Raw genomic sequence first — 14806 nt, 5'->3', positions numbered from 1 at the left:
TGTTAAAATATTATATGTTTGCTGTTGAAGAAAAAAAATCCAGAATACATAATATTGTTGTTTTAGTTAAATAAAACAATTTAAATGTCTGTCTGGTGATGTTCTCCTCCTAATACAGCATGGCAAGAAAATCCTCCCAATGTTAACGATTAACCTGTTGAATTGGAGATAGTTCACCTCCCAATGACTTCATAAATATCTACTTCAATTACCTTTGGTAAATGAAATAACCAAACAATCATTCATTTTCTGATATAGCTGTAAAACTAATCTGAAAAGTTTTCAAAATAAGTCACTTAAAAATGTATAGTGTGTACCTTCTAAAAATTCAACCTACATCTATCTCCAAGTTGTGAAGAATATGTATTAAGGTTATAACAACCAACAAGAATGCACTTTTAATGTAGAAATCCATGATTAAATCGAGTCTTCCAAACTAGTGATTTAAATCAAATCCACCCTGGTTCAATTTATTCATAAATGATCCAGAAAAGTGGGTGAACAAAGAGGTAGCAACATTGGCAGACAATACAAAATTACTCAAGACAGTTAAGGCCCACGTTGACTGCAAAGAGTTACAAAGGAATCTTACTAAATTGGGTGACTGGGCAAGAAAATGGGAGGAAAAATTCCATGTTGATAAGTGAAATGTACCACAAATTGTAAAAAAATAATCCCAACTATACATACAATATGATGAGGTCTAAATTAGCTGTTATCATTCAAGAAATAGATTTTAGAGTCACTATGGATAGTTCTCTGAAAACATCAGCTCAATGTGTAGCTAACTATGTTAGGAACCATTAGGAAAGGGATAGATAATAAAACAGAAAATATCATAATGCCACTATATAAATCCATGGTATGCACACACCTGAAATATTGCATGCAGTTCTGGTCACCCCATCTCCAAAAAGATATATTAGAATTGGAAAAGGTGCAGAGAAGGGCAACAAAAGTTATTAGAGATACAGAACAGCTTCTGTATGAAGAGAGATTAAAAAATCTGGCACTGTTCAGTTTGGAAAAAGAACACTCAGGAAGATCTGATAGAGGTCTATAAAATCTTGACTGGTGTGGAGAAAGTGAATAAGGAAGCATTATTTATCCCTTCACATAGCACTAGAACTAGGGGTCAATTGATTAAATTATTACGCAGCAGGTTTAAAACAAACATAAGGAAGTACTTCTTCACACAACACACAGTCAACCTGTGGAACTCCTTGCCATGGGATGTTGTGAAGGCCAAAAGTATAACTGGGTTCAAAAAGAAAGAGTAAGTTCATGGAGGATAAGTCCAACAATGGCTATTAGCCAAGATGATAAGGGATGCAACCCCATTCTCTGAGTGTCCCTAAACCTCTAACTGCCAGAGACAGGGACTAGAAAACAAGGGATGGATCACTCAAATTCCCAGTTCTGTTCATTCCCTCTGACGCATCTGACACTGGCCACTGTCAGAGACAGGATACTGGGCTAGATGGACAATTGATCTGATCCAGTATGGCAGTTCTTATGTTATCAAGAAGAACACCAATTCAATAGTTCATTCATTCTTACAAGATACTGCAAATATCACGGCATCTGTCACCCTCTGAAGTGTGTTGGTGCCATCTATATGCACTTACCTTCCTAGCTCTTCCCCAATTTCATAAACGTCTTCCACCTTCTGTTGTTTGAACACAGCCATCCCTGGACTCCTCATTGATGCACCTAGATAATGTGACTGGAATATAAAATACAAAGATGGTAAATTAATTGTGCAGTTCAAGAGTAGCACAAGCTCAACCACAATAAACAAAGAATCATTAAAAACACACTTCACTGTGACTCTATTCCAGCTCATTACGTTCAAAGTTACCACCAGCTGATGGCTGTTCTGTGGACTGTGTGAAATAAATGTGGTGGTGTGAGCACAGCTGCCAGGACCTGATCCTGGGTGGTGCTGAGTACCCTCCACTCCTATTGGCTTCCAGTAGTGTACAGCACCATGCAGAATCAAGCTCCTGGGTCCTCACCCAACAAAGTGCTTAAGCACATGCTTAACTTAAAGCATAGATATAGACCTATTGACTTAAATGGGACAAGTCACATGCATAAAGTTAAGCACACGCTTAACTGCTTTGCTAGATCAGGGACCCTAAGTGACCATCTCACGGAAAAAAACCACCGTCAGAATCAGCACAATTGGCCTCCACATGGGCAGTCTCAGCAGAGAGGCTCAGGATAGAATGGGCGAGGAAACTGAAATTCCTTCTTCCTGATTGAGCTGGTCAGTGTTGAAGCACATTGGTGGGGCAGCATGGGCAAGCTTGCACTACTGCTGTGCAGATCAACCGAGGGATTTGGTCTCCAGGCACCTCTCAAACATGAGTCACTTCAAACAAGGGGAAAAAGCAGCAAGGGGCAGCTCAGCACTTGTGTACCTATTGCACTGCACAGCCATGAGATACAATCAGGTTCATTTCCCAGGCTTGCTCCCTTCCTGGGTAACAGTGTCTGAGAGAGCTGCAGAAGCAGGGCCCAACACTGGGGGTTTCAGAATCAGGAGCGTATCACATTTCTATGTAGTGACTGCCTCTGACTATTTTAGGAGCAGTGATGGATTTTGAAGGGTGTCTTGCACAAAGGAAAGTTATGGCAATATAAATCACAGGGCCTTGACAGGGTGGTAAGCAAGAGAAGTAAGTGGCTGGGTGGCCTAGGAGTAATAGTCCTTACTTTCTGTGCTAGAGGTATTGGGTTCAAATTCGGGGGATGCTCTGGTGGACAGGAACTACATTTTAGGCTCCCAAATTTTTGGGGCAGAGGATGACACAAAGCACAAACCACAAGTGACAGATTTTATTCACATAATTTAAGACACTATTGGAAGGAGATCAGACGCTACAGGCATGAGGACAGTGTAAGAACCTATACAGAACAGCATTCTCCAATGCAGAGCTCCTAGGCTTTAATTTTACATTACAACATTTTTGAGGCAGCTGCTGTGTGAGAAGGAACTAAAAAGCCTATCTGAAAACCTTTTTTTTTAAGTGTTCATATTCATTCAAATTCCTGTGTAGCAGGTGTTTTATCCCAAGGAGTTTTCATAATAAAATTAAAAGGATAATGCTAATGTGAGTGACTCTCAGTAGGGGAAAAAATTTAGGTCCAAACAGGCGGATCAGATATCCTGATTTTATAGAAACAGTCCCGATATTCGGGGCTTTGTCTTATATAGGCACCTATTACCCCCCTCACACACACATCCTGTCCCAATTTTTCACACTTGCTATCTGGTCCAAGATCCAAAGTGTGACATTGGAATTGTTAGAAACTGGTCAGAATGCCCTATGGATTCCATTTTTAAAAAATACCCCCCCAAAAGCTGACCCCTCTACTAGATCTCTTTTATGAACAATGTTGCTTTTCATTCCTGTCCACTTAGTTCAGAGACTGCTACCTAAGTACAAGATCATGGACCCTGTTCCTTAGGGCAGTGATTCTCAACCAAGGGTTCACTTACCCCAGGGGGCAAGCAGAGGCCTTCCAAGGGATACACCAACTCATCTAGATATTTGCCTAGTTTTAAAACAGGCTACACGAAAAGTACTAGAAGTCAGTACAAACTAAAATTTCATACAATGACTTGTTTATACTGCGCTATATACTATATTAATGTTTGTCAACCGGGGGGGGGTCGCAATTTATTTTATAATTGTACAGTAAAAGAGAAAGTAAGCAATTTTTCAGTACTAGTGTGCTGTGACACTTTTGTATTTTTATGTCTGATTTTGGAAGCAAGTAGTTTTTAAGTGAGGGGAAACTTGGGGTATGCAAGACAAATCAGTCTCCTGAAAGGGTTACAGTAGTCTGGAAGGGTTGAGAATCACTGCCTCAGTGCACATCCCCACAGTAAAGACTGATAAGTTTTAAAATGGGAGCATGCTGAGCAGCTTACAATATGGTTTGGTCTTTCCTGTGTAAACAGGACCCCACGGTTATACTCATGTCATGGACCCATGCTACAGCTACTATGCAGTTCAATATTTTTAAGTATGTTTGTACATCCCTTACAAATATTTATAATGTTACAGTAAAAATGTAACTACCCCAAACTTATCTAACAGAAATTCTAGTGCACACCTGAGAAATACCCCTCAGGTGTATTTCAGGCCCAGCTGTGATTACCACACCTCTCAATTCAATTCTCATTTGCCCATGTGGATTAGCCCCAATGCTTGCAAGCAATACATTAGGAACTCCCAGTTTCTGTATTTCTGTACAACTCTTATGACCTTTTTAAAGAATGTCTTTCACTCTATAATACTTTTGCACACTGGAGAACTAGAAGCATAAGCACATCAAAACCTATTTTGATCCTTTAAAATTATGTTCGATCTAAATGCTGCAACAAGACATGGCTATTTAGATAAATTAGTAGATTTGTAATTCTTTAGACACTGTGTTAATAGCTTTGAAATACTGAAAAACCATTGAAAGGGATTCTGCCAAATTGAAACTCATGTTCCTTTAAAAGATTTCCCTGTGTTCCCAACACTATCTTAAATCATAACACTGAAAGAGTTGTACAAATCGAACTTCCTTATCACAATTCATGCTATTAGTTTGCTTTTTCCACTGCATAGACTAGCCAATTTATTCTCACTCTTTTTTTGCGGGGAGGGAGGGAGAAGAAGGGAATTGTCAGGTTTTTACAATTAGGAAACAAACACTACAGGTTACTGGGATTCCTTTCCAAGGATAGTGTTTCCATTTAAACTAAGAAAGAAAATCAAGGAAACATTCCACCCACTGCCACGTACTGCTTTTTGAAAGCCTGTTTTAACAAAGCTTATATGTTGGGCCTACAATTACTCTCAGTGACCCCTAGTCTCAAGAGGAAAGATTCCTGTCTGAATGTCACATCAACCCTTAACCTGAATAGTGAACTATGACTAACATTTACACTCATAAAACCTTATCAGTAAATGAAGGGATGCAAATAAGATTACAGATCCTTTTTTTAAAAAGTCCAACTCAACTGATCCTTGCAAAGGGAGGAAGAGAACCAGTATCTGGTATCCTCCTCTGCTATTCCAGCCTTTTCCATAACTATTTAATACATTCCAATAGCTCTTACTAGATGCTACATTTAACATCTTTGTTGTGCATGCTTTTGTACAATACTATTTTCTTAGTATTTTGAGATCCAGATGAATTTTGAGATCATTCATTTTCCTTTCCTTACCGTTTCAATAATATACGATAAGCACTCCAGCTGTCTAACTGATCAGGATTGCCCTGTTATATGCCCATGCCTAATGTCCATTATCCATTCATATTTTAGTAAATGCTCTACAGAATTGCCTTTCTGCAATTCCCAAGTTTGAGATGCTGAAATGTAGCTCATTTGTTCCCTAAATCCTCTTTTGACCCTTTCCCAAATAATGATGGGTCACTATTTTACAGTGTAGTAGAACCTAAGGGAAACAATGGAAATCCCAACACTGAAGACATTTAAAACTAGAATGGATAAAGCACTAGAAAAATATACAGTTGGGAACAATTCTGTGCTGCTGACAAGGGTGGACTAGATGAGCAAAAAGGGCTTCTATCTCTTATTCTCCCTTTCCATCTCCATTCACCTTCAGAGATCTTAATCTCCCTTGTTGATTACCATTACTACATGTTGAGCATTCTGAAAGGTTCAGTAATCTGTTATTTTGTTCATTGTTTACTATTTTGTTTTCTTCTCCCCAAATCTAATCCCACTACTGGCATAAAAACCTCTCTCCTCCAGCTGAAAATAAACAGCTCACTAGCAGCTTCACCCAAACTAGTGTATCCCTCAGGCAATTCTTTCGTCTCCTCAAAAAAGTTCTAAGATCAGCTCTGCTTAGGGCTTAAAGAAACAAGTTTACTACCTTGTGTTGGGTGTCTTAAAAAAAAGCTTGTAAGGCGTGCAGTGTACAACAGTACATATTTCCATTCTGAGAAAATATTTTATTCATAGATGTTAAGATGGGATTTTCAGAAGTGCTCAGTGCTTACCTAACTCAGCCCCTCCTGACTTTTTTAGGAGCAGAATAAAGGCAACTTGACGACTTTTGAAAACCCAACCCTTATACCGTGTTCATATCACTTTTCAGGAGAAAGTTCTAAGTGTGTGCAGCAGTTCGCAACTAATGGCAAGGCATTTCTGGGAAGAGACTTATCTATTACAGTACTAAACTCTGCTGAGACTTGTCAAAAGAATGTAATTCCCTTAGGTTGATTGCTCCCTTTATCACAATCCAAGATGTAAGCCTAACAACAACATTACTGCAAACAAAGCTAAAAAAAAATACCATTGCCCTGAAAGAGACACTGGACTGTGACATGGAGGGACAAGTTGAAAATACTGCTCTAAAAATGAAGAACTTGCCCAAGACACCTCTGGGGAAACAGCTAGGTCCTGTCAACTGACCATTTACTCATCTCCCCTGAGGTTATCAAGTGGAAGTTTTGCCTGATTTGAACACATCACAGTGGTAGCCACATACAAAAAGAAAACCCAGACTTGCTGGTTAGAGCTTCCTTGTTTCTATAGCTTTATAATTTGCTCATCTATTTCTGAAGTGACTAAAGAAACCAGCTTCTCTCTTGATCTTTGAAGCACGTCTTTCTTCCAGAAGGTCAAACCAGCAAGCCTTCCCACAGGTATTATATACTGTAGTAGCATCCAAATGTCTCAGTCAGGACCGGAACTCCATTTTATAAACTGCCCCAAAGAGTTTACAACCTCCAACCTACAAACCTTACAATCTTTGATATGTTGGCGTTTCCCATTCTATCACTACAGCCTATTCTGTAAAACCCTCCACTCCACATTACTTCTGCAGATAGGCCTCACTGGCTCTCACCCAGCAGTAACTGTAGTAAAAGCCCAAAATAAATCACACACTTGAGGAACCAAATTGCCTGTCATTAGCAAATATGGAGGCATGGGGCGGGGAAGCTAGCATAAAATGACCTTCATGGTGTTAAAATGCCTTTGGAATGAAATATTCCACTCTCAAGTGGCATTTACTGTTCATAAAAAGAACTATCGCCAGATATTCTGTGGTAATTCTAGAAAATTATGAAGATTTCTCCCATACTCAAAGAACTAGATTATGCCATTTTTGTTATGATGCATTCAGAGGTTTGGAGCACAATCAAACCAAAGAAGGGATGAGAACCTTAATACTTTTTTAATCAGGTGGTCAATTTTTCCTTAGGTCAACTAGTGAAACCAAGTCAGCTGAATCAGGGTTGGGCACTCAGATTTGGTTGATTTAAACACCAAGGCATACACAATATCCTGGAAAAGCAGAAATAATCTATTGTATTTTCTGCCAATCTATTTTTATTCCAATATTTCTCAGGCAGTTCTACACAAAAACCATTCGTGATGCATTGGGCTATGATCATTTTATTCATTTTGGCTCTAATCCAAAGCACATTTAAAAGTTGATGGGAGTCTATTGACTCCCAGTGGGCTTTGGATCAGGGCTAATTTTAAACTAAGATTCAATTACTGATGTTTGAAAGGATTTTATTGTGCGAAAAAGGTTATCCAGATACCTCTGCTGCATCTAATGTGCAGCAGTGACCTCAGCAGAGGATATAGCCTTCTTCATTTTTCTCCTCTGGTTTGGTTGGACACTGTATGTGCATAAATGCATTCTCTTTCAGATTTTCTTTTTTGTGCAACAAGTAGCACCGTGTGCCCTGATATTTAGGTAAAAGGCGTTAACTAAAGTAAATACCAGGAACACTTTTTAAAAATAGATTTTAATCTGCAGAATAATCTCTATTCAGCAGCATCAGTAGTGGTAATGGAGCTTTAATACTAGTTCAGAGTATTATAGTACTTTTTAACTCAGGAATTCAAAACACTTTACAAACAAATAAGCCTCTATACCTCAGTGAGTCAGAATGGTGTTATTCTCATTTTACAGATGAGAAAACCAAGGGAGAGAATTTAAGTGATTGGCCTATGGCCAGCAAGTCAGTGGCTCTAACCATTAAAAGGTATCCCTTTCCTTTTTTATTTTACATTCATGAGTTCTATTATATCATAAAACAGGCCTTGTCCACACAGGATAGCTTTTTCTGTATAACATAAGGTGTGAATTTGAACTGATATTGTCATATGAGTATTATCCCGGTGGGCAGACACTAATACTCCAGTATGCAACTCATTTTCCAGTTTATCTAATGTTGCTCGGAAAGGGGTTTAAACTAAACTGAACAATGCACCAGAACAAGTGACACGAGGGGGTTATATCACAGGACTATCCTGTGTAACTGGAGAAACTTTCCCATGTAGACAAGGCTTCTTTCTGTAGTCACTTAATTATTCTAGGGAGGTGACAAGTAATGACTGGCCTGCACATGATAAATCCATAATAAATGCCAACCATTCAATCCTAGTGGGATGATAGAAATTAGATCTGGAAAATGTCTAAACTCTATTAGATCATTTGGCCTGACCCCAGAGGGTGCAGGATTCTTCCCTTGGATATGTTCTCCATTTATTTGCCAAACAATTTCACTTTCCCAAATACACATGACATGAAGTCTCTCTCTGAACCTAGTGCTGAAATCAGAGAAGCTACTTCTGTGGCCTCATTTTACATTACATATGGTAAACAACCACAACAATTAGAACTAGATTTTTCCTGCATGGAATGTTTCACAGGAAAAATATCTTCATCAAAATTTTGGGGCTGAACGCAAATTGTTGCAAACTGATATACTGAAATAAACATAAAATTTCATTTAGATTTCAAATGTCATCTACTTCTGATTTTTAAACTCCAAAAATAGGATTATAACATTTGAGTTTTTGGTGTTTATGTGCTTCCTCCACCTCCATTTATTTTTCCTCCTTTTTTCCACTGGAAAAGGTTGGAAGACTGTAACAAACTGAGAGAAAATGGGGAAAACCTATTTAAATACAAGAGTAAAAAGGTGTGAAAAAGTAGTTTTTCTCCACTTTGCCAGATTTCTAACTTTTGCAAGTCAAAGATGTTTTCCCATGAATAATCTAGTTTTCACCAAACCCCTATTTTTCTATATAAAAAAAAACCTTTGTCAGGAAATTTTCAGCCACTTCTACTACTTATTATCCAGATATCTCTGAATGGTACATTCCAGACGTGCCAGTAACTCAATGTAACCAAGTCTTGTTTTAGAATCACCCTTATTGTTGCCACTAGTTCTCAAGAGACCCCCCCTTTCCATTCTCCCAAGTTACTCTGGAATATTTAGGTTTGTGGTGGCTGATCACACACTGCAGTTCAAACCCCTTCCACTTCCGCAATGAGTGGCTATCCTGTCCTCTCTGCAGCTAATTATGGGTCAACAGAGACAAGGATTGCCTGGATTGCCATTGTAACTGATCCTAAGGTGTTTGGATGATGCCATAGCAATGAATATAAATGCCTAGACAGACAGCAGGGGAAAGCTCTAGACTTGATACATAATGGGTCTTGGAATGGACAAGCATGGAATTGCAACCCACCTCTCTATTCCTGAGTAGGCTGCCTTCAAGTCTTTTGTTATCACAAGTGATAAACATAACGGGATTTTGACTATTAAATTTTTCTACCCTGAAGTCAAACACGATTTGGCTTGCACGCTCTATGAACTTTGGCCACATGGACCAGTGAAGGCCAAATGAAGCCTGGGCCCACCTCTGGAGGACGGTCAGGGCATCTCAGACAAGCTCTTTACCTGTGTGCCCATGAACCCGCTGCTGAGTATGTTACAAGTCTCCCTCTGTGCCCAGTCTGTGGATGATAGGAACCTGTTATAACCCCAAGCTAGCGTGCTTTAGCTCTTCATCTGTGAACGTCCCCAGTTCAATCCCTGATGTATAAACCAGGATGGCAGCCATCACAACCCTAGATGGGGAAATCTCATTCCTTTGATCTTGATCTTCCCCTAAAGCGAGACAGCCTAGGGTGTTCAGTCAAGTGTGCACTGTGCTGCATCCTGATATTCTGTTTCTGACTCACTGTCTCAGATACCAACAATCCAATAGTTCCTACCCCTGTTTGTATGGAAATAAAAAATGAAGGGATCCACCCCACATTCCTGCAAGTCATAAACAAACAAGGCTGAGGACACAAGTAGAATTTATGAAGAGGTCTCAAAGAGTGGATGTGTGCATGAGGTCACCACCACCCAATGGGTTAGAAACAAAGCCAGTGTATTAAACCAGCCTAGTCTACAACACACTTTTTAAACACAGTTCTAATCCCACCCCCCCACTGGCCCATCAGCCTATGCTAAAAACAAATCTAGGTGGAACAACGTTTATGTTTGGGTCCTTAACTCTGTTTGAAGTCCAGTGTAGATGGGATCTAGTAGCAAGAATGTCATGAACCTGTACAGAAGTGCTTTTCCACAATGGCTGCTTAAAGGAAAATTAAGTAGCAAAAAACCTCTAATTTGAGAAAAAGCTAAAGAAGACAGAGGAAAACTATAAGGGGCATAAGTGAAGTGGGGCAAAAGCCAGAACAAGAAGGATTTTAGTAGGACCTAGCTGCATAATGCTCATTCTGAGAATGCATGGACTACCAAAAAAAATTTTTTTTTGGCCCGCCCTTTGGATTACTATGCTGCAGATCCATTTTTCACCCATTGCCATATCCCGGAGTTACAGCATATTGGCATAGTAGGTGCATTCTAAGTGTGACACCTGTGCAGAGATTATTAGGCTGATGCTTTAGCCCAATCCTGTATAGCTGAAACCTCTTAATTTGGGAAGCTAACAGGATGATCGGAGACAGGTGTTATGATGATCTTCCACCTTCTAGGAAGGGCTTGATAAAGTCCAGCCTGTTAAGCTCCCCTGCTTTTCCTTTCTCGGCTTTGTCAGCTGTTGCCCATTCCTGGGAGCACCACGTGCACAGCAACACAGTGTCCCCTGGCACCTCTGCAGAACCCACCGGTCACCTATTTCCTTTCCTCCCCTCCCTAAAGGCCACAAGCAGGAGAAGGCACCAGATGGATAAACCACCCCCTCCCCTGCCCTGGGTCCAGCCTCACCCCCGTACCTGGGAAGGCACCGCGACCAGGGCAGGGCAGGGCAGACGCTCAGGAGCCGAGCCCGGCGCTGCGCTGCCAGTGAGCTCGCGGGGGCACTGGCGGGCCGAGCCCTGCTGCACCTCCAGAGCCCCCCACCGAGAAAGCCCAGCAGCAGGTGCCGACCCAGGCCGGAGGGGCAGCCCGCCACGCCGCTCTCAGCCCGGGGAGCAGGGCGCACTGGGGACGCAGGCTGGACAGCCCCCGCCCGGGGAGCTGTGCCAAGGAGACGCAGGGACGAACCCTCGCTGCTTCGGCGGGGGCCAGGCAGCCCAGCCGCCTGCACTAGGCGCCGGCCGGAGGGCGCGGGGCAGGGAGCGGAGTCGGCTCGCGGCGGGGCCCGGGGCGGGCGCTACTCACCCTGGGGAGCCGCAGTGTCCAGGCGCTGATGCTGCCGGCTACTCCCCCTGCGCGCCGCTCCAGCCGACTCCCGCTGCCGGCAGCGGGGAGGAGCCGCTCCGCCAGTGTCAGGTCGCGGCTGCGGGCGAGCCCTGCGGGATGGTGAGCTGAGGGCGCCCCCTGCCGGACTGCAGCAGCCGCGTCCCACCAGCCCCCTCCTGGGAGCGCTCAGGCCCTGCGCCCCCTCACTGAGCTGAGATGCCCCAGAAAGCGCCTTTGGGCGGCTGGGGGACGGGCAGTGCCAAGAGGTTTGGAGCCCTGTGCACTATGGAAATGAGGCCCGCACCCCACCTTTCTGCGGGGGCCTGGGAGCTCTCTTTGGGGCCTGGTTGCAGTAGCGGTGGTGGGGCCAAGTGCCAGGCCCGAGGCCACCCTCCGTCCGCTGGGGGCGGCCAGGCCAGGTCCATGGCAGTGGTGTTGGAACGTGGCACACGGGGTCAGCGCCACTCCGGGCTTTGTCTTGGAGGCTTTTCTGGTGGTCAGGAGTCACCTGAGCTGGGGGCCCTGTGCAAGTGACCCAAATGCACACTGATCCATCCATGCCTGGGGTAGAGGGGGTGTTAAAGGGTGGCACCAGGCTCTGGTCATTTATGGGGTTTTTAAACATCTAGATGATTAGTTTGGAAAGAACCTATTTTGTGAGTGAGTTCCTGACAATTAGAGGAAGAAATTAAACTATTCCCCATCTACCCCCATTAGCCAGGTTGGTGAATGTCTGTGTTGTAGATTAGAGAGACAAGGTAATATCTTTTATTGAACCAACTTCTGTTGGTGAGAGAGACAAGCTTTGGAGGAGCCACACAGAGCTCACTCTCCCAGGCAAGGATTTTCTCTGGATTTGTGCCTTGTACAGCACAGAGCACTTTGTTGGTGCTCAACAAATACCAAATGAGAATAAGGCTAATACAACTTGTGCTTAATGTTGTAAGTAGGCATGTGTAGAATTGCTATGAAAATTCATCAATCCAGACAAACGTGCCCAGGCCCTCTCAGATTATTATCTGCTGTCCCTGGAACGTCTTTCAGCATATCTGCAATGTGTCATTTCACCCATCAAAACATATGGGTTGCTTTAGAACTACAAAATGTTTGTTCAGGATATATTGGTATAGAGAGTAGCATTTTCCCTGTTTGCTAGGAACAAACAACCCACTGGAAGGAGTGCTCAGTGTGGGAACCATGCTTGTAGGGAAGAACAGAGACAAATGACCATTGACCCCATCAGAACAGTACTTTTGCTCAAAATGCAGTGTTTTGTGATAAACTCACTCAGAACACTCATATAGTCTCCCTTGAGGAATATGCCCAATCACTTGTGAATCTGAAGCTACAGTAGTGACATCATACACCCTTTCTAAAAAGAGTCCTTTTGTGTGACTATTTTACAAGTGTCCCAGTATTGCTGATTCCATGTGTTCAAAAATCATTAGCCAGGAAGCTCCACAAAATCACGAGATTGGTTTAAAAATCACAAGATTTGAAAAATACATTTTAGGTTCTTTTTATTTGCTTTTTGGTTGTTGAGCATTTAGGGTTAATGTTTTCAAGCTTTTCTCTGCAACCATGAGAGCCAGAAGCATTGTAGGTTAACATCTAATCCCAGAAAACATTAATAATACATATGCATCATTTGTAATGAACAAGCTGGAACTGAACATCAATGCCAGTTTGCCTTCATTTCCAGTTGGGTACATACCAGTTTTAGAGAGAAACTTGCATGGGGCATGCTGGCTTCTGTCTCTCCAAGCATTGGGCTTATTCCCCTTCAAAAATTCCTAGGATCAGATATAATGAATTTCAAAATCATTTCACTCTGTCACATTATTGAACTGGAGCCAGCCTCGAGGCAGTGCTCTGCATTGCAGTTCGGAAGACTTGGCTTCATTCCTGGTCCCAGCCTATCTCCTTCCTCCTTGGCAGTAGAATTCAACTGCGACCCCTTCTAGCTGATTAAGGAGTGGTGTTCATGGCCTTTGAGGAAGTTCCACCCAGTTCCCCAAATCCAAAACGAAAGTAGCTGCATCAAATGAGGTTGGAATGGGGAAAGATGGAGGAGGAGGAAATGGGGAGGGATTCTAAAGGCTCTAACAGGCCTCTGGAGGAATCCAGATTCTCCAGCCTCAGTGCTGAGGTTGTCATCTGATAGCTTGAAACACCCTTATGACAAAAGCCATGTTAGTTATCAGAGGAATAAAGACACTCATGGAAATCTTTTGCCTTTTGTTTGGACATGGCTGGAAGGGAAGGTGACAAAATAACATGCATTGTACTGACACTTAAAATTGCAATGGCTTTTCAAACCTGGGTGAGCTTTCCCTACCCACTCTATTACATTGAGGAGTCTAACTCTGAGGCCTGATCAAGTTGGCACCTATAGCCTACATTGCAAGCAGGGGTGGACTGGCTCTAAACAGATCTTTTCCACCTCTAACCTCTACGCTTTAATCCAAAGCAATAAATATAAAAGATTAAGGGTTAGAATAAGAAGGAGCTCCCCTCTTCTCTGGGGCTTGTATACACCCCCCTTCCTTGGCTGCTGCAGTAAGAGCTTCTGTTCCTATTTCAGTCAATTCTGACCACTGCAAAAGGTACATTTCTGTGCAGCACATAGTATTAATCTTAATTTAAAAGAACACTGTGCAACCATAACCTTAGATCTCAATTAAATTTATCTTTGACAGCCTGCTGGAAATAGATCCTATGCAAAGTATGGTCCAGTGGGTTTGTAAAAAACTATCTAGATCTTACCTCAATAGAAAAACTTGCCCTTCTATCATTTATATAAACCCATCAAAGGCTCTCAAAGCCCTTAGATCAGAGATCTTCAATCTGTGGGGCACCCCCCCCCCAGGGGGGCATGGAGTAATGTTCAGGGGAGCCCATCTGGGGCCCAGACCAGTCCCCACATGGGGCAGGAAGGGACCACCATGCAGCTCTGCTCCTGGTCCCAGCTGCCAGCCCTGCACCCGGGCTGCCCAGGGAGCTCAGCCTGGGGTCGTGGCTGCCCAGCCACAGTTGCAGGCTGAGGGTCCACTCCCACCCCCAATTGTGGTCCCAGCCTCAGACTCCTTACCACTGTCTGCATCCCCTCTCCCAGAGCCATGGCCTCACTCCTGGCTGGGGGAGCACCAACAGGGGTAAAAGGAGGCATGAGGTAAAATGTTTGGGGACCACTGCCTTAGATAGACATTAGCAAACTGCTTTAAGGTCCAGAGATGCCTCTCTGTATGACACATTATTCTACTCTAATGTTTCATGGCTGTTATGGATCCTGTGAAAAAGACTTAATTGTAGAGATCATGCT

General features: G+C 42.7%; 1 protein-coding gene across 2 annotated transcripts in view; it reads right to left on the bottom strand.

Moving 5' to 3' along the window:
- The window catches only part of DAPK2 (death associated protein kinase 2), an 89851-nt gene extending 78315 nt beyond the window's left edge, over positions 1-11536 (bottom strand). For both annotated transcript variants that reach the window (XM_073303561.1, XM_073303560.1), the window contains exons 1-2: positions 11464-11536; positions 1629-1726 (exon numbers count right to left, since the gene is read on the bottom strand). In XM_073303561.1, coding sequence (XP_073159662.1) covers positions 1629-1705 — 77 coding nt within the window. In that variant the 5' untranslated portion in view covers positions 1706-1726; positions 11464-11536. The remainder of the gene's footprint in view (positions 1-1628; positions 1727-11463) is intronic.
- Positions 11537-14806: the final 3270 nt, after the last annotated feature.

This window comes from Lepidochelys kempii, chromosome 10 (assembly GCF_965140265.1).
Source record: "Lepidochelys kempii isolate rLepKem1 chromosome 10, rLepKem1.hap2, whole genome shotgun sequence".
In the NCBI taxonomy this organism is placed as follows: Eukaryota; Metazoa; Chordata; order Testudines; family Cheloniidae; genus Lepidochelys; species Lepidochelys kempii.
The sequence above is the reverse complement of the archived record's forward strand: the minus strand, read 5'-3'. Positions and strand labels throughout refer to the sequence as shown.